Source organism: Sceloporus occidentalis, unplaced genomic scaffold (genome assembly GCF_023333645.1).
Source record: "Sceloporus occidentalis isolate IW3139 unplaced genomic scaffold, rSceOcc1.0.p SCAF_28, whole genome shotgun sequence".
Lineage (NCBI taxonomy): Eukaryota > Metazoa > Chordata > Lepidosauria > Squamata > Phrynosomatidae > Sceloporus > Sceloporus occidentalis.
The window spans coordinates 11,411,149-11,433,735 of NW_028317008.1; the positions used below are offsets into that span (position 1 = coordinate 11,411,149).

The following is a 22,587-nucleotide window of genomic DNA, read 5'->3' on the forward strand; positions in this document are numbered from 1 at the left end:
CTCTTCACCACTACTAGTGAGCAGATGCCAGCATTGCTCCATACTCACTTGATCTGCCGGTCCAGTGTGCAGTGTGCGGTCACCAGATGGATATGCCCAGCTGCACCCTGTGTGAGCACAAAAACGTAGCATTTGGCCTCTCATATCCAGCCTTCACCCACACTTATGACGTTAGCGTCCATTGGTGTAAGTCCAGCTCTTGTAGTGGGTTGGTACACACTTGGCTTACTTTCCATTGTTAGGTGCTTATGAGTTTAGGGTTACAGTTTAAAGAAGCATTGAGCAAGAATAATAACACAAGGAATTAACCTGAATTTGCATAAGTGTATGTACTATAAATAAAAAAAATCAAGATGGAAGCTCCTGGGTAAATGGGGCTTAAGACAGGCGTCTATACTAGGTCATGTGCCCCTCCCCTACTTTTATTACGCATATGATAATTTTGTAGTATGGATTTGTTTTCCAGTGAAATAATATACACAAACCCATTACTACAGCTAGTGAATATTTTTTGTCAAATAAATATCACACTGTGCAAGTGTCATGTTCTTAAAAAGATATGAAATGGAGAATCATAATTATGTGTTTGTTTGACACAAATGATTAGTTTATGTTAATTACTTGGTATAAAGTGAGACTGTCATTATATTACCTACTTTATATTTCATTCTGTGACAAGGAGGAAGTGTTTAGAGTTCTGCTGCCATGGCAACAATTTATCATTTAAAATCTCTGAACATGCCAGTATAATTGGTGTTAAAACGGGATTTACTTTTATAATGACACATCCTTTTGTCAATCATTTTATATTAACTGCTTAAATACTCTCTACCTTTTGTTGCCATTGGCACTTACTTCCCAGGAGCAAGCACAGCTGCCCCCGTGTGTGTATACACATACACAAACTTGCACACTCTCTCTTACTCAGAGCCTGTCTTGCTCCCTACTGGCACATGGTGCAAGCAATTGGAGTATCTTGTACTGCAAGGTTACGTGACCCCAGTTCACTCCCACTTTCCATAATGAGCCAATCAGTCTGCCCCCACTCGATGGTGGCTACACCTTTTAGATCTGCAAACCATAATAAGCAGCCTGGGAATGAGGCTGGGATAGAAAAGGCAGTTGGGCAAAGCACAGAACTTCAAAGATGAGAAATATAGAGTTTATATTGTGCATACAATGGGAATACAGTGTTTGTATAAAATAATTAACAGTTAGCAGGGCTGGCGCTAGCTATAGGCAAGGTAGGCACTGGTCTACAGTGCAGATCTTTGTGGGGGCACCTCCTTTGTGGTCGACTGGTTGCCCTTGCTCCTCCAGGAGGACTGCGAGGGTCGGATCCGGAGGCCCCTGTCTCACTGCTCCCTCACGGTGCCAGCAATTGATGCTGAATAAAGAAGCAGAGGCTCAGCACTCAAATGGTAAGGTGAGTTTATTTCACACAAGCAATTGATGCTGAGAAAGAGGCAAAGAGAGAGAGTGAGAGATAATGAAAAAAGGAGAGATAGGGAAGGAAGGGGAAATATAGTGAGAATGGGTATAATGAGAAAGAAAAGAGATGGAAAGAAAGGGTAGAGATAATGAGAAAGATGAGAGATGAGGAAAAGTTGCATAGAAAGAAAGGGGAGAGATAGGGAGAAAGGAGGGGGATACTGAGATGGGTAAGATGAGGAAAAGCGGCATGGAGAGAAAGGGAAAAATTAAAGAGAAGGGAGAGATAAAGAGAAAGATTGCAGATGAGATAAAGGGAAAGGGGAACAGTAGAGAGAAAAAGGAGAGGTAAAGTGAATTAGGAGAGAAAGAAAAAGAGGTGCACTAATAAGGGGGGGTTAAAAGACAGAGGGGTAAGTCATGTTGATGACTGCATTTTATGTGCCTGTTATCACTGCTAAGAGCCACAGTCTATCTGGTTCCTGTCCATGTTGCAGTACTCTGTTATACTAGTAAACATGTATTTTCTTAGACTCTTAAAAGTCCTATCCCTATGTCTGACACACCCCTCAACAACTACAGTAATATACATATCATATAATACATTATGCAAATAGTTGTATTATTAGTCTACCCTTATGGAAAGCAATTCATCATCTGCATGATCTGAATTTTCATATATAGCATAGTGTTGTCTATAGTAATATACTTTATGCAAGATTTACACCCTATAATTTATGTGCGCCTTTAATTAGTTTTCTATCCACCCCTTTTGATAAATGTGGCCTAGACAGAATTAGATGGTACGAGACTGATCCTACCATATATTTGACCTAGAAGCTGCTAGGACTGGACTGGTCATTGGCCAACCTGGTAAGGCAGTGTCTCATAACCCCATCAAATCATTGTGTAGCAATAGGGTGTATCTTGTGCCTCCCTACTGAATGCCCATTACTCTTATATTAATGTCATGCAGTCCAATGAGGTGGCCATGTGACAGGTGTTTAATTGCCAGGGCTGGTTTTTCTGTCCAGCCTAGTCCCAACAGCTGCCTAGGATCCTGACCTGTAAGGGAACCACCACCAAATTTTCCTTCACTTTCATTAACTGTGTGCAAATTATTATACTGACTTTTGTGTGTGGAGTGCTTAAATATTTTGTAATATTATGGTAGCTACAGTTCAACTATATTTTGGCTATTAGCTTGAACTTTTCCAGTTGTTTTGACTAGTACCATTTTAATTAATCCCAAATGGAAATGGCCTTGTCATAATGAATAATTACAATATCATGCATTGCAACTAAAAAGATGAAAACATAATGAGCCATGTGTTACCAGGAAAACTGTATCTATATGTCATTAGTTACATATATAGGAAACACAAACAGCTGTTTTTTGACTATAGACTTGCATGCAATCACAACCGCATACTTCAGTGGAACAGATTAAATAATCCCACGTGATGTTAATAGAATCAGTATCCCTGCATTAAATCCACATTTTCCTGTGGAGGTGCAACAAAACTTACTGAAGGCAAAATATAAAATATCACTAGTATGTCCTTCTCTCTAGCGAGTAGTGATATATAAGATCACAGGATCCCCCAGATCCAGTGTAACATTTTACTTCAAACGTCTTATGTTGTAATACTTATGTGCTTGGGGATTAATTGCTACCAGGGATACAGCCAATATGTTTCAATACAATAAGTTAATTTCACTTAGCTAGCCAAAATAAATATTATTAACGTGGTTAGTTTTTGTTCCCATACAACTAAAGGGCACTTTCCTCTATTCCAACGACCTGTTGATAAATGTACGGATGTATGACCCAGACTCCAGCCATGAAAAATAAAATGTTTCCTGCAGCAATCTGGGAAAGAAATCTCAGACTGATCTATTATGAATAGCTTGATTTGCAGAGTCCGTGAGAAAATGTAAAAGTAGAAAAAATAGATGAAAATGAAGAAAGAACAAATAAAAATTCCTTGATGATCAGTGATGAATTCACTGTCTAGGCCGTATAAAGGGCAATGGCCCCTAGGCAAATACACCTTCCAAATCCCTACACCATAAAGGGGACTTATTGGTGAGCCAGTAGAGTTCTGTGTTTCTCAGGCAGTTTTCTTTGTGCTTGAACTTTGTCATATCCACACCAGTGAACTGTCCAGGGTAGGCTATGCAATGTTCTTTCTCTTCTGGGGAATGCCTATGTGTAGGGTCAGGGCTAGCCCCAGAGAGCCTTTAGTGGGAGGAAGGGGGTATGACCAAACATTGCTGCTCTGACCACAGAAAGAAGTAACTGATTCGGAGACCTGGGGAAGCAGGGGTTTACCCATAGACTCCAGGTCAAACCTGGGAAGTTCCCACATATGGTTACATCCAGTGACATATTTACCTTTCCCGCTGCCCCAGCCACCCCCTCCTCAGTCGGCATCTGCACCACATTAAAAGGCACTTGGTGTCCTAAAATCTGCTAATGCTGAAAAAATCATGAGACTTTTTGCTACATTCCATGTTTGAAGCATGATAAACTCAGGGCAGTACATGGTTGACCTTGGCAACTAGGTTCAGTTGGTAAACCAGGGGTAATACTGAATAACACTTCTGGATTCACTCCGACCAATAATTTGCCGTTCCTGCACATGTGAAAACAGGACATTTTTCATGGTCTACCGCCACTAGCTGCTGTTATTCACACTAGATTTGCAAATGAATGGATCTCTTTATTTTAGACAGCAAATTCACACAGGCTGTAGATTACCTATAAATGTGTCATTTTATCACAAGCCCTGAAGCATTTTCAGTGTACTGCATTAATGTGGTCAATAACAAAAGCTAAATTGTGTCCCAGATGTTGTGACCTCAGCACAGTCGCAAAAGCAAAACCAATATCTGCTAAACGCTCCAAGCAGTCGTGTTCTCCGCTTGACATTACCTTGGAGTCAGCGTTGTTCTACAACACGGAAAGCTTTTAATGGCATTTTTATGGAAAGTCACCTAAAAAGAACATGAATCAATAGAGCAGTACCGCATGGTTTTTGCTAATATTGTGTTCTAAATATTTCCTAATAAAAGAAATACTAATACCTGAGCTCATTATTAAACAACCGTTTCGTGGAATTAGGTTTCAATCCTTAATTTTTTTTCTATTTTCAATTCTGGGATTATTAGAAAACAGCAGAGGAACTACCATTCTAATGGTTTTCCGGTCCGGACGCTTTCTCGAAAGGCAAACAGAACAAATAAGCTGCCGCTTAATGAGGACAATAACAGTTAAGAACTTTATGACTAAGAATAATCATCGAAAGCGCAAAGAACACTGTTACAAAGCTATTTAGACGCCAATGTAGTCTGCACTTCTAAAGAGAATTGGAAACAAGAAGCCAAGTCACATCACATTAGCGATTTCCAGTTCCTCCCATCTTTTTCCATTTAATTTATCATTTGGCCTTTGAGATATCTAATGGAAACAGGACTTCTGGTCCATTTGGTGTAATGACCTTTAGGGGGTCTGGAACATGCAGGAAAAAGCTGTCACTCAGGAAGAAAAAGCACCAGTGTATACTTTCTGAAAGAAGCGACTGAACCATTTACAATTGTATGTGTTCCAGCATTGTTATGTTTGTCCAGTCTACTAAACAAGCATTCTGACTACTTATCCTACAGCCTATGAAACAATACAAAAGCGTGTTAGGTAAGTTAGGGTGATGTGCTGTACAATAGCGTCAGCTCAGACCCTCAGCACTGCAAAAGGGTATTTCCATTTACTAAAAGTAATATATCGATTAAATGAGGCCTGAAGAACATTGTCAAAATCAATTAATTAGCTGGTTCCTCACTGCTAAAACACTTGCAAATCAACCAATTTTCGATTTGTTCATTGGTGCATTTTGCAGATGAAAAATGTAAGGTCCGCGTGGCACTTAGGCTTTGAGCACTGCAGTCTTAATGCTACGATAGCTTAGCAAGTAGCACAAGACCCAGCGGGGTACTGATTTAGTTCCAGAATCCTACGGAGTAATACATTCATACAGAAGCCACAAGTCAATGAGAAAAAGTACATTCCTGGTTTCCACCTTATGTATAATGCAGACACCAATGTCGTGTAATATTAGGCAGTGGAAATAAAGTTTTTTTGTTACCAACCAGAAATGATTCAGTTGTTTATCTTAAATGTTCTTAGGACATATACAAGGTCCACAACCCTTGTTAATGTGTTTGATTTTAATGTGGAAGACCTTGCTATGGTCAACTGATCCCTAAGCTTTTGTGATTAATGATTTAGGCCGCAAGCAGTATTTTTTCATATGCAGAGGACATACAACATTAACATAAATATTCTAAGAGTATTGAAAAAGTAAAGTCCTGTGTGAAAATGCTTTGTTTTCTTTAAGATCATTAGCAACACAATACTACATGTATTCTGAAATTAAAGGTAGTTTCTTTGCAAAAAAGTATTTAACTTGAAATACTATGACAAATGATTTAACAATTATTTGTATGATCATTTCGTTTAGTTACAACCGATTGTAAAAACAGTATATTTGTATTCTTAATGATACTACCTGTCACGGAGCTGGCTAGTCCGACCGACTACCTCCGCTGTCTTGTGCTCCCTTAGCTTGGGACAACACACTTTGTTCGGTTCCCCAGTCACTAGCCGAGACTCAGTGTAGGGTAAAACCAAACGAAGACTGATTTATTTCTCACACACAGAGCTGGATATATCCAGCAAAACACACATTAACATAAAACAAGATATTGGGACACAAACCGCCCCCTTAATCTGCCTCCCAGAGACAACAGGGGCAGTAACGGGATTAACAATACAATAGGGGGGAGACTGATTTATACAACATTAAACATCAAAGAATGGTGGTCACTCCCTGGTGGCAGATCCTGGCTGTCTGCCGGAGATAATCCCCTCAGCCAGTGATGAGATGATACTGCTGGGGGTAGCCACAGAAGTCTTTACAAACCCAGGGCCCATAGTCAATAGGGAGGAGGCTGGCAGTCAGGCTTCTCCAGTGGCCCCAGTGATGGAGGCTTCCGTCACACTACCCTCCTGACAGCTCCCTGTACCCTTCGAATCTGTGTTCTTACAATAAGACATTTGGAATTTGGCACATTGGTTAAGCTAACAATCTTCTGTTCAAAACTCATTATATATGTCAGATTGTGTTGTACAACATGTAACCCTTCATATGTGCAAATGAAACATTCTGAGAAAGTATCAATGCAAGATCTAGAAAATTATAAATTTGAGCTACAAAAAAAATGTTGCAATGATAATCAAATTCCATACATACTGGCCACAATCCCATGTCCCTCTTTAATAGTACTGATCTGTGACACAGACACACACAAGGGCACAGTGATACGCAAAAGAAAAGGTCAAAGTTTCCTGAAAAGGTTTGAATTTTTATTAAATAGATCTGCCATGATATTTTACAATTCAATGCCTGAATTCCTCTAGTGTTTTTGTGTTAGTTCTTTGATGGCTGTGGAGGAACCCACTCCTCAATCTTCTTACGCGTGGTAGGATACGGCACATATTGCCCAGGAGTTGCACTCAAGTTGAATTTGTGGTTCTCCCAGACAAATGTTTGCACAGCAGGAGGATGTGTTGTTGGGGGGTCTTCTGTCATGCAGTGTAGCCAGCGATGCCTGAAGAAATACATGAACAGAGGTTTAAGTAACAAAGTGACACAGCGTACCCAAAACATTAAGTTCTATTTTCTGAAACGTAGCACATACATTTTGCAATGCTAGTGACGACACAGAGAAATACTAGCTTAATGGTCATAGCATAGTCCGTAAAGGAAAAATTAAAGCAACACCACGCATAAAAAAAGGGAGTGAAGTTACAGAATGCAATCTGATAATAGCGGTAATAATAGGTAATGCGTACACATGTTTATTAAAATTATAAGATAATTCACTTGTTCTTAAACGAGCAAATCTTATAGTATGTTGGACAGGGATTGCCAAGTGGTCGACTGGGTACTCTCTTGATGAAATTCAATTAATTAAATGTAAGACTCGAGAATAACATAAAATCTATGTAATTATAAAATTCTGATGTACGCTTCATTTTGAAAGTGGCAACAGCTGAATTACGAAGTGCCTTTAAATGCTTTGCCATTGTGTCGAACATCCTAGATAATGAGACTGCATTACCAGGGCAGCGATCATAGGTCACCTCTTGGGAGCTTTCAGTCTCTGCTAAACAGACCATCGTCTCCTATATAAATCATACCCACATCACTGTTTGACCAAATACCGCCGCAATTCATTTGTGACTCCAGAGACAACCAGAAAAAAAATCTAAGTTTTATTGCCTATTAGAGGTCACCACTGGTGATAATTTATGGCAGTGCTAATGAAGTCCTTCCATGCCGCATACTTTTACGAATCGCTGTAGTATGTGAAATTTGTAATTGCTCTCACACGTAAACAATTATTGAATGTCTATTTAAACATTACACTAGTAAATAAAATGTAAGTCCACTTTAAGTGAACAGTGCAACACTACAAAAATATGTTTGTTTTTTTCACCAAGAACTTATAAAGTGAAGCCAAAAACACCCAAATTACTGCCTATCCCAGATGCGAAAAGCGAGAATGGTCCAATGGCTACTCTTCAACATACAGGCTTTGCACCCTTTAAATAAGGCTACTTCTTCCAGTGTTTAGTGATTAATAAGCTTTTGCAACAGATAAAGGAAAAACAATTTAGAGCCCTGGTGGATGACAGCTGCTATTTTAGGATTTATTTCTTTTGAAAAATAACTCAGTGCCATGAGCCCTGCGGACAATAAGCCAGGAGACTATTGTATTCAGCTGTTAATATAAAAGGTGTATGAAACTTTCCCACAAGAATGCCAGGTCTGTTATTTCTCTGCTTTGGCACAAAAAATAAGAGTGGGATAGCGACTGCTAAAAGCAGTATAGAGCAATTTAAAGCAAAGGAGTCATGTACACTACAACTAGACTCATTTTGTATGCACAGGGTAAAAGGGGCTGTTGCCTGTGCCCAGTCGTATCTCAGGGGCCGCAGCAGCAGCCTCTTGGACTCCAGCATGGCTTCCTCCCTAGCATATGCACTACATCAAAACTAGTGGGTCATGGGCTGTTAGCAGAAAGTACTAGTCATCTAAAAATGTCCGCCTGGTCAAACTTCCCGAAGCCTGCCGGTGACGTGCCAGGAATGAAAAAGTCTATTACGTTAAATTGGCATCATGCGGGACACTGGTGTAGAGTGTCCGAATTTAGTAGCATTTTTATCTCATATCCTAAGGGCGTTATGAGCGGTCAGGCATTGCTTGTGTAAGAGCGGAAGGGTATGTTTTCGGTGTGCAGATGTAGACTAAGAGAGTGTTAGGGTGCAACAGGTAATTCTCCAGGTCCACCTATCTGATCTGCCCAATAGAAGCGTGCCAGGAAACAATTTGTGAGAGTTGGGCTGCTATATAATATCTATGATTATCTGGGAGGCCAAGTCTACCTGTCAGTTTAGAGATACAGGGCATCTTGCCCAACCAGATTAACAAGTATACTGCCAGACCTTTAGAAAGCTCTAAAGGTCTGGCAGCGAGATCAGAATTGGTAGTGCTTGAAAAGGCTAAAGCAGTCGAGGTAGGAGGTTTATTTTAACGGAACAGAGGTGTCCAAGCCAGGAAATATTTAGAGGATGCCATTTGCTCTCCTGAGCAGTGGAGGGTAGCTAGCCAAGTATAGTGATGAGTAGTCAGCTGTGATTCCCAAATACAATTGTGCTCAAAAGTTTGCATACCCTGGAAAAATTGAGAAATGTTGGCATTGATTTTGAAAATATCATTGATCATGCTTTTTATTTAAGGTTAGTGATCATATGAAGCCATTTATTGTCACATAAGTGTTTGGCTCCTTTTTAAATCATAATGATAACAGATATCACCCAAATGGCCCTAATCAAAAGTTTACATACCTGGTAGCCGTGGAGCGGCGCATGTGAGTGCTTATATAGACAATCACATGCACTGATACAAATGAAAATACATGGAATTTACCGGTATATATGAACATGGGGTGGTTTTCAAATCAGGGCAAGTTAAAGAATATATCTTTGAATTATTCCCCATTAATACTATCTGTGTATAATTTATAAAAACTGAAAAATAAATAAAATAAAAAAAAATGTCTAGCATATATCAATTTGGTACAAAAAAAAGCTCTAGTTGTCCTGATTACATACACACACACACACAAACACGTGTTCAACCAAATGCATCTCCTGTTCGGAAGATAGCTGAAGGCCAGGGTATTCTGCATAATCCTCCATACATTTGCAAGGGGGACAGCATGGACATTAAAGGCACCTCTCAGCTATCGTAGCCTTTAAAGTACATATGATAGGTGGAGTGTTCCTTTAAATGAATATAAAGCAATAGTAGTGTTTGAACATGCCATTTTCTGATCAGTATAAGAATTTTAGTAGTATTCTGATCAAGGATCCTGCCAAAATACCGTATTTGCTCGATTATAAGACAAGGTTTTTTTCAGAGCAAATGCTCTGAAAAATACCCGTCGTCTTCTAATCGGGGTCGTCTTATAATCAGACCTCAAATAGGTCTGACTATGAGACGACTAAGATCCAGATCCCCCGCACCGCTGCAGGGGACCTGGATCCTCCTGTCTCCCCCCACACCCGGCCCCCCCACTTACCGGTGCTTCAGAGTCCTCAGTGTGTAGCCAGGGCAGCGTGTAGATGTCTACGGAAGGAGGTGTGGCTAGTAGCGGGGGTTGTCTGCGTCCATCGCGCAGACCTTCCCTGGCTGTCAGAGATCAGAGTTCCCCACAACGGTGCGGCACCGGCACCAATGCAGGGAATTCTCTCTGACAGTCGGGGAAGGTTTGTGCGATGGACGCAGACAACCCCCGCTGCTAGCCACACCTCCTTCCGGCTGCAGCGAATCGCGTAGACATCTACATGCTGCGTTGACCCGGCTGCATGACAGGGGAGTCAGAAGCACCGGTAAGTTTGGAGGAGGGAGGGGGAGGGAGTGTTCAATGGGGGGCATAAGGCATTTCTGGAGGCAGAGTGTTCTATGAAATGCCTTTTAACCCCCTTAATCCCACTCTGCGTCCTGAAATGCCTTAAACCTCCCTATATGCCACTCTGCCCCATAATATGCCTTTTAACCCCCTAAATGCCAGAGAGGCATATAGGGGTATAAGGCATTTCTGGAGGCAGAGTGGCACATAGGGGGTCAAAAGGCATATCAGGGGGCACAGTGGCACTTAGAGGGTTAAAAGGCATACCATAGGGCACAGTGGCATATAGGGGGTATAAGGCATTTCTGGGGCAGATGTGCATAACTGGGGGGGGCAGGAAAATAGAAGGAAATAAAACCAAAATATTTTTTTCAATCATAGCTTTTATTAAAAAAAATAGTTTACATGAATTAACATTTACTGGTAAAACTCCTTTCCTATAGGGTCGTCTTATATTCAGGCTTTTTCCTTTTTTTTTTTTTTTTTAAATTAATATTCTGATTTGGGTCGTCTTATAATCGAGCAAATGCGGTACTATCTTGGTTAAAAATGTATGTTTCTTGGACCCCTCTGGCAGCGCCAAATCAGAGAAGTACTTTTCTAGATATTTTTCCCCACGTGCTGTACAGATCTTGCCCTTTAATTAGGGGTTGATTTTTGTACAGCCAGCACCATTGTGGCATAAACTTTACGGTCTGTGCAACACCAAGCAGCAGTTATTGTTCTCCCAGGATCCTACTATTACTTAGCATTCGTGAGCCTGCCTTCTATGACAAGTTTATTTTGAAGATGACATGAAATGTCATTTGCCAAGGCAGCAGAGCCAAGGAAAAAACAAACGACTTCCAGTGTCACAAGGGGGGAATGACAACCAAACTGTATCTGGTACAAGAGACTGTTTTGCTGGGTTCTTTGAACATTTTAGTCACTGCAATCACTGGTGCCAGACAAAAATATCCTGTATCCTGTAAACAGTAAGAAAGCCATGGCAGATCAAACATTCAGTAATGCAGTGTGCAGCACTGTGCCCTAGTGGATATTTTAGCAAATGCCATTCAAAGGTAAACCCTGTGTTTTTATTTCCATTTCTGCTTCAAATCCTTAAACTGATTTGGAAGCTTTGTATGCTCTGGCTTTATTCAGTATACGGATAGATTTTGATTGTTAGCAACACTTGAGGGGTCATGAGGGAAGGGATGGGCAGTATATGTTTATGTATGTATAGTGATTAACCATATATATTTTCTAATTGGGGCTGGAGTAGAGGTCGAGGGTTACTTGACTGGCTGTTATTCTGGTTTTAAGATTTGTATGGCCCTATTTTTTTTTTTGTGTTAGATTGATGCTTTGAATCCTAAAAAAAAAAATAATCAAGCAATCCCCTACAATTGTCCATATGATACTTACATTTGATCAGTGATTCCTTCCCATAATTTTTGTTGAGGTTGTAACAGCGTTTCCTAATCTACTTTACATTACAGTACAATATTGTATTCAGCTCTCTGATGGACAATGGGCTGGACAAGTGTAACACTAACAAATTCTTCTTCTGGGAAATCATGAAGCTACACAGTTTCCTTCAGCCCTTACCTCTGTTGGTTCCTGTAAGGTCTGTCAAGAACACAGTCATACACTCAATAACCTGCTATTGTTTCCAGAAGAACATAACAAGGGCAGTCTGTCTAACAAATGTACCCTATTAAAAAGCATGTGGCCCTATGTAGGAACAACAGGAAATAGATTAAGAGTATTTGTGGTCAGGGATACTTGAACCAAGTACAATTTTATCAAGTGCAACAGAATGCAGTCTGAACAGTTCCCTGCCAGAATAAGTTTGGCAAGCAGGTATTCTGAATCCTACCGTATCATAATCAGGAAGCACACAGGGACTTATTGTTTACTTTATGGAAACCCTGTCTTTGGCTGTAAGGAATTATGGTCATAATCTTTTTGCGTAAATGCAAAAAAAAACAAATAAAAAAAAGATCAAAACAAAAGAGAAGTACTTTTTGTACAACTTCCCACAAGCGTATTCCCAGGGCCTGCAGACATATACACATGGGTCTTTTCCCCTTAAAAAAAAAAATACTGACACATTCATCTAAAAGTTGGTTCAACTTTAGAGACACTGGTATGTATCATGTTGAGAAATGCTTTTGACTTGATAAAGGGAGGACTCCCGAAAGCTCGTCTATTATTTTAAATACTGTTAGTCAAATAAAAAAGGTATTACAAGATTCTGCAACATTCTGTTTTTTTGCATTCTTATACACTGGACTAATACAGCTACCCCAAACTCATGTTGCATCAAGAATCCACAGAAAGAAGTCACCATTGTACAATAAACCCCTCTAATAAATTTAAACACAGCATATTTCCAGGGATTACAATCCCAATAGTTTGTCTTCCAGATACAAATCAGACTGTACAACCATACAAAATTAACACTGTGACCATATTAGAGGAAAGTAGGCTGGCAGATGTGTGACTGGAGAGCATATTAGACTTTTGTGAAGTCATGTTCTAGCATACAAGTAATAATCTGTTTGTACTTGGACCAAAGTCTCAGAAACAAGAAATAATATGTACATAATCTTTCATCATCGTTTTAAATTACTCCTGCTAACAGAAACAAGCAGCTATAATGCACCCAAGATGTACCAGAGCAGCAGTAAAACAGACTCAAATGTGCCTCCAATAATCTTGCCAGGAGTATTTTGACTAATCAGAATGCAACACAAAATGTTCACATAAATCATAATTAAAAAACATTTTAAAAATGTAAATATATTTGATGGTCAATATTTGTCACTACAACTGATGCAGACTATATTACCCATGAAACTCACCAAGCTAGATGTATAAATACCTCTATACCAGTTCTAGATCTAATGTGACATACAGTGGATTCAAAAAGTCTAAACACCCCTGTTAAAATGCCAGGTTCTTGTGATGAATGAGACAAAGATCAATCACGTCAGAACTTTTTACAATTGCAAAACAAACTGAAATCTGGGGGGGGGGGGATTTGCTTAGTTGCAACTCAGAGCAAAAGCCATGATCCGCAAAGAGCTTCCAAAGGATCAGAGGGATCTTGTTGTTGAAAGATATCAGTCAGGAGAAGGGTACAAAAGAATGTCCAAAGCATTAGATATACCATGGAACACAGTGAAGACAGCCATCATCAAGTGGAGACAATATGGCACAACAGAGACATTACCAAGAACAGGACGTCCCTCAAAAAAGGTATGTTTGGCACAGAAACAACACTGCACATCACCCCAAGAACACCATACCCACAGTGAAGCATGGTGGTGGCAGCATCATGCTTTGGGGCTGTTTTTCTTCAGCTGGAACCGGGGCCTTAGTCAGGGTAGAGGGAATACCAGGCAATTTTGGCACAAAACCTTTGGCGTCTGTTAGGAAGCTGAAGATGAAGTTCACCTTTCAGCACGACAACGACCCAAAGCACACATCCAAATCCACAAAAGCATGGCTTCACCAGAAGAAGAATAACGTTTTGGAATAGCCCAGCCAGAGCCCAGACCTGAATCCAATTGAACATCTGTGGGGTGATCGGAAGAGGGCTGTGCACAGGCAAATATTGCCACATCAAGATGTGCCATGCTAATAGACTCCTACCCAAAAAGACTGATTGCTGTAATAAAATCAAAAGGTGCTTCGACAAAGTATTAGTTTAAGGGTGTGCACACTTATGCAACCAGGTTATTAAAAAAATAACTAGCTGAAGAGATTGCTGCCAAGCTAAACTGACAGCTGCTAAACAGGAGTTTATGGCTAAACAGAAATTACACAGCAAATATACATTCTGAAATTAATTAAATGATTTCCATTGGATACAAAGCTCAGGACCCTCTCCTTCTGCTGTCCAGTTTTGTCTAATTTGTTCAATCATATTTTGGTACGTGAAGAGGCTGTAAATAAATTAATATAATGCTTACTAGGGCTGCAACTAACGATTATTTTCATAATCGATTAGTTGGCCGATTATTTTTTCGATTAATCGGATAAAAAAAATGCATGTACATTTTTAATTTATTTAAAATAATTTAACAAATGATGTTAAATACAAACGCAGAATAAAAAAAAAAAAACTTTGATAAAATGCATTTCTTGTCTTTATTTCCCAACCAGCCCCCCCAATTTATGCACATTTGAGCCCAGGCTTGCCACGCTGCCTCCCAGACATGCCACTCCACGCTGCCTCCCACATATACCACTCCACGCTGCCTCCCACATATACCACTCCACGCTGCCTCCCACATATTCCACTCCACTCTACCCCCACATATGCCACTGTGCCCAATATGCCTTATACCCCCTGATACACCACTCCATCCTCCCCAGACATGCCACACTGCCTCCCAGACATGCCACACTGGCCTCCCCACATATGCCTTATATACCGTATATGCCTTATACCCCCAGATATGTCACTCCATCCTCCCGAGATATGCCTTATACCCCACAGATATCTCATAGTCCCCTCAGAGTCACAGACCTGTTAACAGCATACTGACACCATACTTTTATAAATAAGTATAAATACTGAGTTAATCTTCACTGCCCCCAGGATTTAGATTGCCCTTAGTCTGCCCCCCTTTACCTCTAACTGCGCCTTAAGTTAACTTTATTAAATTAACCCTCAGTCCTCATCATTAAATTAACCCTAAACACCCCATTAACCATAATTACCCCTAAATTAACTCTAAATACCCCATCAAACACAACTACCCTAAATTAACCCTAAACACCCCATTAACCATTGCATCCCCTAAATTAACCCTAAAGACCCCCATCAATCACAACAGCCCCTAAATTAACCCTAAACACCCCATTAACCACAACTGCCTCAAATTAACCCCAAACACCCCATTAACCACAGCTGCTCCTATATTAACCCTAAACACCCCATTAACCATAACTGCCCCTAAATTAACCCTAAACACCCCATTAACCATAACTGCCCCTAAATTAACCCCCACCTCCCCTAACTTTCAGCAGCCCAAATATTAATTTTATACTTACAGTTAGATGAGTGTCACAGCCATGTGGTTCTGGCCTTCTGGGAGAAGGAAGGGGGCGGGGCCAGTTGTCACAGTGATTACAGGGAGGGGCTGGTAAGCAGGAGCTGCTGCTGTGAGTCAGACTAAACGGATTATATAATGAGGGGTATTTTTCAGAGTGTTTGCGCTGAAAAAACCCTCATTTTATAATCGATAAAAATCGATTCAACTAATCGATAATGAAATTCGTTGGCAACGAATGCAGCCCTAATGCTTACACATGCATAATATAGTACAAGATAGATAGGCAGATCTCACATAACTGATCCACTGTCTTCCACTGAGAAACATAACTTACAAATGATTAGCTAGCAGTCTTACCATTCAGGGGGTACCATACTGCCATCCACATCCCAATAAGTAACTTTTCCATTCATTTCTTTTGTATACTCCACCCAGCGGTGACGGCCTGTACACATAGAACACATCTGTGAACACAAAGCACTCCAAACAACAGTAGAACATCTATAACTCTGTGAACTACATGTCATTTTTTGTAACTGGCCCATTTAAACTCTCCAATGGATCTGCAGGCTTTTTATCTTGGGTATATTTTCTTTCAGCGTTCCATTTGTATTCATTGGGGTGTGCAATCATTACCTTATACTACTCTGATATGGAGGCACGTGTACACCTGCAGTGTTCTGGAGACATATAAAGCACTTGCATAGTTAAAGTAGACCTAGGCTCAACAAATTCCTCTGAAATAGGGGCAGCAGACAAATGTGGGAGCATCTTTATTTAGGGGGCATAAACAGTACCTGTTAAAATGGCACAAAAATTCAAAAGCCACATTTAAAAATCTGGGAGCCATGGCTACTGAGTTGTAGCAAAATATAATTAAGTATCCAGAGCACATAATCTATTGATATGCTGCAATGTAGTATTTATTATAAATAAGGCAAAAATAAAATGCCACAAACACTTAATCTTACATACAATTCTAAAACAATATAAAGAATATTTGGGGAAAAAGCACTGAAATATAGAATGTGACAGCAGAGAAGCAGCATTTTGCCCATCTAGCCTGTCCCATTCTTCCTGATATAAAGACTAAATACTAAACCAGTCCACAGTCTTGTCTTAGATCCAGGGCAGCTTTATGCCTATCCCATGTATGTTTAAATTTACTCACTGTATTACCTCCATTGCTTCTACTGGGAGGATGTTGTCTACTACCCTCTCTGTAAAACATTCTTACATTACATCTAAGCTTCTGACTCTTTCATTTTAGATTAGGACCTCTTATCTACATTAACATTATGTTTTCCATCACATTCCATCTCTCTCTTCTATCCAAGTTATCCATATTGAGATCCCTTATCTTTTTTCTGATCATTTTTACCCTCTAAACAATTCACTGTTCTATTAGTCGTCCTCTGAACTCTCGGGTTTGCAGAACTGTACACAATACTCTAGGTGAGGCCTGACCAGAGATCTGTAAAGTGGCAGAACCACCTAATACCTCTTGCTATACAAACCAGCACCCTGCTTGCTTTTTCTGACAATTGGTTGCATTGCCTGCTTACCTTTAATTCCTCAGAATTAATTACCCCCAGCTCCTCTCTTCTGTTGTTGCTGATAGAAAAGCAACCTCAAATGCTATATTCTGCCTTGTCCCAATTGTATTATTTTATATTCTTCAACATTAAACATTCTTCTAATTGACATTATCCATTAGGCTTATTCAACTCAGAAGGTCTATCCTACTGCAGTCCTTTCTACAGCCTGCAAAATACATACTTAAAAAGTGCCCCGGGGAATTATAGGCCTGTTAGTTTAACTTCTGTTGTGTGTAAACTGTTTGAGGGTTTCCTAAGAGATGCTATTTTGGAGTATCTCAATGAAAATAAGTGTATGACTCCATATCAGCATGGGTTTACAAGGGATCGGTCCTGTCAAACTAACCTGATCAGCTTTTATGAGGAGGTGAGCTCAAGACTGGATCGGGGTGAATCGCTGGATGTCGTATATCTTGATTTTTCCAAAGCATTTGATACGGTGCCACATAAAAGGCTGGTACATAAAATGAGAATGCTTGGGCTGGGGGAGAATGTGTGTATGTGGGTAAGTAACTGGCTCAGTGATAGGAAACAGAGGGTGGTTATTAATGGTACATACTCTGAGTGGGTTACTGTTGCTAGTGGGGTACCACAGTTTTGGGTCCTATTCTTTTTAATATATTTATTAATGACCTTGTAGAGGGATTATATAGTAAAGTATCAATCTTTGCAGACGTACACAGGTACATCAGTTTTGGGTCCTATTCTTTTTAATATATTTATTAATGACCTTGTAGAGGGATTATATAGTAAAGTATCAATCTTTGCAGACGATACTAAGCTCTGTAACGTGGTTAGCACAATAGAGGACAGTGTACGATTACAAATGGATCTGCATAGGTTGGAGGCTTGGGCTGGGATGTGGCAGATGAGGTTCAACACAGATAAATGTAAGGTTATGCACATGGGGAAGAAAAATCCAGGCTGGGAATATGTATTAAATGGGAAAACACTGGGGACGACTGACATGGAAAAGGACTTAGGAGTTTTAGTTAACAGTAAATTTACCTGTAGCAACCAGTGTCAGGCAGCTGCTGCTAAGGCAAATAAAATCATGGGGTGCATCAAAAGGGGCATAGATGCCCACGACAAGGAAATAATTCTACCACTGTACAAGTCACTAGTCAGACCACACATGGAATACTGTGTACAGTACTGGGCACCAGTGTACAAGAAAGATATAGTGGAGCTGGAGAGGGTTCAAAGACGGGCAACCAGAGTAATAAGGGGAATGGGAGGACTACAGTACCCAGAAAGATTATCAGAATTAGGGTTATTTAGTTTGGAAAAAAGACGGCTTAGGGGGGATTTAATAACTATGTATAAATATATAAGGGGACAGTACAGAGATCACTCCCAGGACCTATTTTTACCCAGGACTGTATCTATAACAAGGGGACATCCTCTACGGTTGGAGGAAAGAAGGTTTCTACACCAGCACAGACGGGGGTTCTTTACAGTAAGAGCGGTGAGATTATGGAACTCTCTGCCAGAGGAAGTGGTTATGGCAAACTCAATAAAAGAGTTCAAAAGGAGCCTGGACGTGTTTCTTGAAAGCAATAATATTACAAGTTATGGATATTAGATTAATAGGGACAGAACGTTGATCCAGGGATTTATTCTGATTGCCATATTTGGAGTCGGGAAGGAATTTTCCCCCTGGTATGGGGCAATTGGCATCTGCTTCATAAGGGTTTTTTTGCCTTCCTCTGGATCAACACAGTAGGGACACAATATGTATATAGGTTGAACTTGATGGACTTTGGTCTTTTTTCAACCTTATGAACTATGTTACTATGTTACCTATCAAACATTTGGAGACCTTAGATACTAATATGGCTCCCAAAAGCTTTTCCAAGGGGGTATCTGAGATAGGTGGATTAAATACACATTGATAATCAATTCCATACTACAGCATATCAATAGATTGTGTGCTCGTGATACTTGGGCAGTTCACTGCAATTTAGGGACACAGCTATCCATCGAGCTCCGTTGTTCTTTTTACTTATTATTGGAAGAAATTGGTGTATTTTCTATGAATTGATTGTGTTTGCCTGGGATTTGTCAAGCCCTGACCTAGAGTTGCCCAGCCAACTCTCAACAATTCAGATGTTTAGAAGAAAATAGACAAAATAAAACATGTTTATCTCAAGGGATGAGTTAGAAGTCATGTGTGTGTCTGGGTGCATATAAAGCACATGTATGCATGAAAAATGATGGGTTATACAAGTTGAAAAGTAACATTTCAATGCAATTTCTTGGACTGTACAGTAAGCATTATACTCCAACACTACTAACATGCAGTTATGGTAATTCGACTCTGTTAAACATCAGAGAAAACAATGATAATCAGAAAATTAGACACTTTCTGTCTATCCTACTACCCTAAAGGAGAAGCTTTGATCTTACCAAAAAAATAACGTTTGTCCTCAAAGTACTTGTTTCCATATTTGTCTACACCAACCAATGCACCAGTTTTCAAGTCATTTACCCTGTAAAATAACAGAAATATAAGTGACAGACTATTGTTAAAAAGTAGCAAACTAAGAAAATAAATAAAAACAATAGTGGCAAAGATATATGTTATTTCCAATGTTTTAAATTGCTATTTATATTTCATATAATATTAGTCTTCATTTATTATTTGCTCTTCCGCACAAATCTGGTTCTGGTTCACAACCGGCGGCTCAGTACAGTCATAGCATGTAAGCTTGTTTCTATAGCAACTCTGACCCCAGGTATGAAGAATCCTGTGATATAAAATGTATTAAGCCAAGTCTTTACATAAGCACTCATATATATATATATATATATATATATATATATATATTATAATATACAGTCATAATTTGGGGACTGTTTCACACTTCAGTAGACAAATATTATACTACAGATCTTTTGTTTGACTTTTCTACCTAGAATCCGGGTAAATTGCTACGCTGTATTGTATTTCAGTGTAATTTACGCAACTTTTTCACAATTAGATTTGGCAGTTTTATTAAGGGCTGGACAACGGCAATGCTCTTGTGAACACAACTAAAATAAGTGTGTAAATAAAAAGACTTAAGAAAATACATCAAGTAGAAAATAATTGTAATATGGTATTAATGGTAACGGTAAAAGATTTGCATGTAAGGGGCTTAATTGACTAACCGGCGACTCGAGCGCCTTGGGAGTAAGAACACAAGTTGAGGAGAGATATAAAGAGATATGTGGGAATAATTGAATATTTTTTTTACTTTATTTATAATGCACAACGGGAAAACTTATATGATACCCCGCACCGATGCGCACACAGCATAAGATATGTGAGGTTAGTGTAACCTCCGTCGCAAGGTGACAGTGGAGGGGAAGACTATATGCGCTGCACGCTCTATACGAAGCAAAGCTTGGAAGCCATACGCAGACATGATAAAGCACGCAGTCCCGTTTCTAACCTTAAGAGCTGCCAGAAAGACCCACGAATACCCCCGTGAGCCCGGATCTGCCCCAACGCCCTCCGCATCACCTGTAAGTACTCCGCCATATTGCGGCTAGAAGTCAAACACACAGAGTGTCTCGCTCAAATTGTTCCGTCCGGAAGCGGAAGGAGCCCTCAAACGTTCCCGTTAACTATGCGAACAGTCAGCTCTTTGATGGTACTTACTCAGTGATACAAGCAAAATGGAAACGTCAAGCCCAAAGCCTTTCATTCCTGTTTAAATTTAGGAAGGGAATTGCCTATACATTTCAGTCACTTACTACAAATAAAAACCTTTATAAATGTGTATTGCTCTGTTGCATTTCTAAATAGATTTGGTATGTAAAGAAATGCACTGATTAACGTGGCCCATCTTTTCTAGGAGCTCAGGATTGCGCTCGCAATAACTGTATATAAACAGCAGAAAATCTGTTCATAAATGAAAGTGTGCGAATAAAGTGAACCAACACATATAAATAATTCCCAGACTCACAGAAAAAAGCTTGGAAATCCCTGCCCTGAACACAACCCCCTCAAGTGAGTTAGAAATGCCTGTGACTTGATGTTATTTAGCATGTGAATTTAGCGCTCACTTACGTGCACTTATATTACGGAACAAATAAATGTAATGCGTCTCAAATATGACGCAGTGGTGAGTTAACAAGCACCTTGTATGTGCTCAGTAATAAAGCGATACAGATCGATAGTGTTTGTGCAATGGGCTCACTTCTGCACGATTGGGCCACCAGAATCTGCACTCCCGCATCACAGGAACACCCCATTATATCAGAAACAAATAATCCCATTATGCAGGAGACAGTTTCATACCGGTGGCTCTCAAAGTTACCCAGGGTGCCACTCCTGTGGCAGATCAGGTGATGCACTGTGGCCACCAGTTTGATACGCATGGTTGCACGAGCATAAAAAAGTAACATGCGGCTACACGTATGACTTATGCCAGGGCCACTTATTCACCCCAATCCAATCCTGATTTCCTTGCACGCGTGTCTGACGTCATCTTACAGCAGCACTGCCTCATAGTATCCGGCTAGGAAAGGTGACACTCAACACTGGATTTACTGCATATAAAAGGTTTCCTGTTCTTTTGCTTCCAGTAACAAAAACCTGTGTAACATTGTCCTACTGACAAATGGGACTATTTACTTAAACTAGTGTTTTACTTCACTATACATAGTGAAAGGCCAACCCCAGCGAGCTTCTGGTACAGGTAGTGCTTGACTGACTCTGAATAAGGCAAAGTCTTTTTCCGCATTGAATCATGCATTGTACCGGGTCAGCTCATCCTTTTTTACTGTGTGTTGGCCCTTAGCTTTGAAAAGCCTTCAAATCACCCACTTTTTCTACTGTTTTTACATGGGAATGCATCCTTTGTATAATTCAGAAAAAGAGCCTCAAAACACATCTTTACCTAAGAACACAAAACAATTGTTTGAATTTTATTCTATTCATAAAAAGGTACAGTATATTTCTTAAAAAATACAGCCAAAATAGAATTTACAATTTCCATTAGGAGTGAATACATTTACAGTAGTTTTTATACAACATAAGATGAAGCAACAGCACGTATAAACAAGGAGTGTGTAAATGGAATGGATGAATGGTAGTCTCCCAGCATACAGTTTCTACAGGATGGTCTCAAATAACTTCCAATTTATTGAGTGCCAGCATATACTTAGATTAGTGCTCGTATTGTTCAGATTTCATTCATTTTTATGAACTTTTTTTCCAATTCGGAATGTTCTTTGCATTTTTACAACACCCAAGTTCTTTTCTAGCAGAAAATAAATACTTAGGATGCGGCTGGGCTATGGACTACACTACATCACATAGTATGGCTGAGGATTCTGGGATTTCTAGTTAACCAACAGGGATTTTTTTCTCACTAAAAGGATAGAAGAACAAAGTGCTCATCTGTTTAAAACATACACCATTCTTTGGGTGTATGAGTGCATTGAATTAGAAATTTGTGAGTGAGTTACGGTTTCAG

At 39.8% G+C, this 22,587-nt stretch overlaps 1 protein-coding gene across 1 annotated transcript; it reads right to left on the reverse strand.

Moving 5' to 3' along the window:
- Positions 1-6,878: 6,878 nt before the first annotated feature.
- Positions 6,879-20,645, reverse strand: LOC149299812 (NADH dehydrogenase [ubiquinone] 1 alpha subcomplex subunit 12-like). Its single transcript, XM_089486219.1, has 4 exons — positions 20,557-20,645; positions 19,529-19,611; positions 15,879-15,966; positions 6,879-7,101 (listed from the first exon to the last, which is right to left on the reverse strand). The coding sequence occupies exons 1-4, from the start codon at positions 20,643-20,645 to the stop codon at positions 6,921-6,923; spliced, it is 441 nt and encodes a 146-aa protein (XP_089342345.1). The 3' UTR covers positions 6,879-6,920.
- Positions 20,646-22,587: the final 1,942 nt, after the last annotated feature.

Excerpts from the sequence above, each read along its gene's own strand:
- LOC149299812 (XM_089486219.1), bottom strand. The coding sequence starts at position 20,645 with ATGGCGGAGTACTTACAGGTGATGCGGAGGGCGTTGGGGCAGATCCGG. Across the intron at positions 19,612-20,556 it reads TCTTTCTGGCAGCTCTTAAG|GGTAAATGACTTGAAAACTG; the intron begins GTTAGAAACGGG and ends GTTATTTTACAG. Across the intron at positions 7,102-15,878 it reads AGTATGGTACCCCCTGAATG|GCATCGCTGGCTACACTGCA; the intron begins GTAAGACTGCTA and ends GTATTTCTTCAG.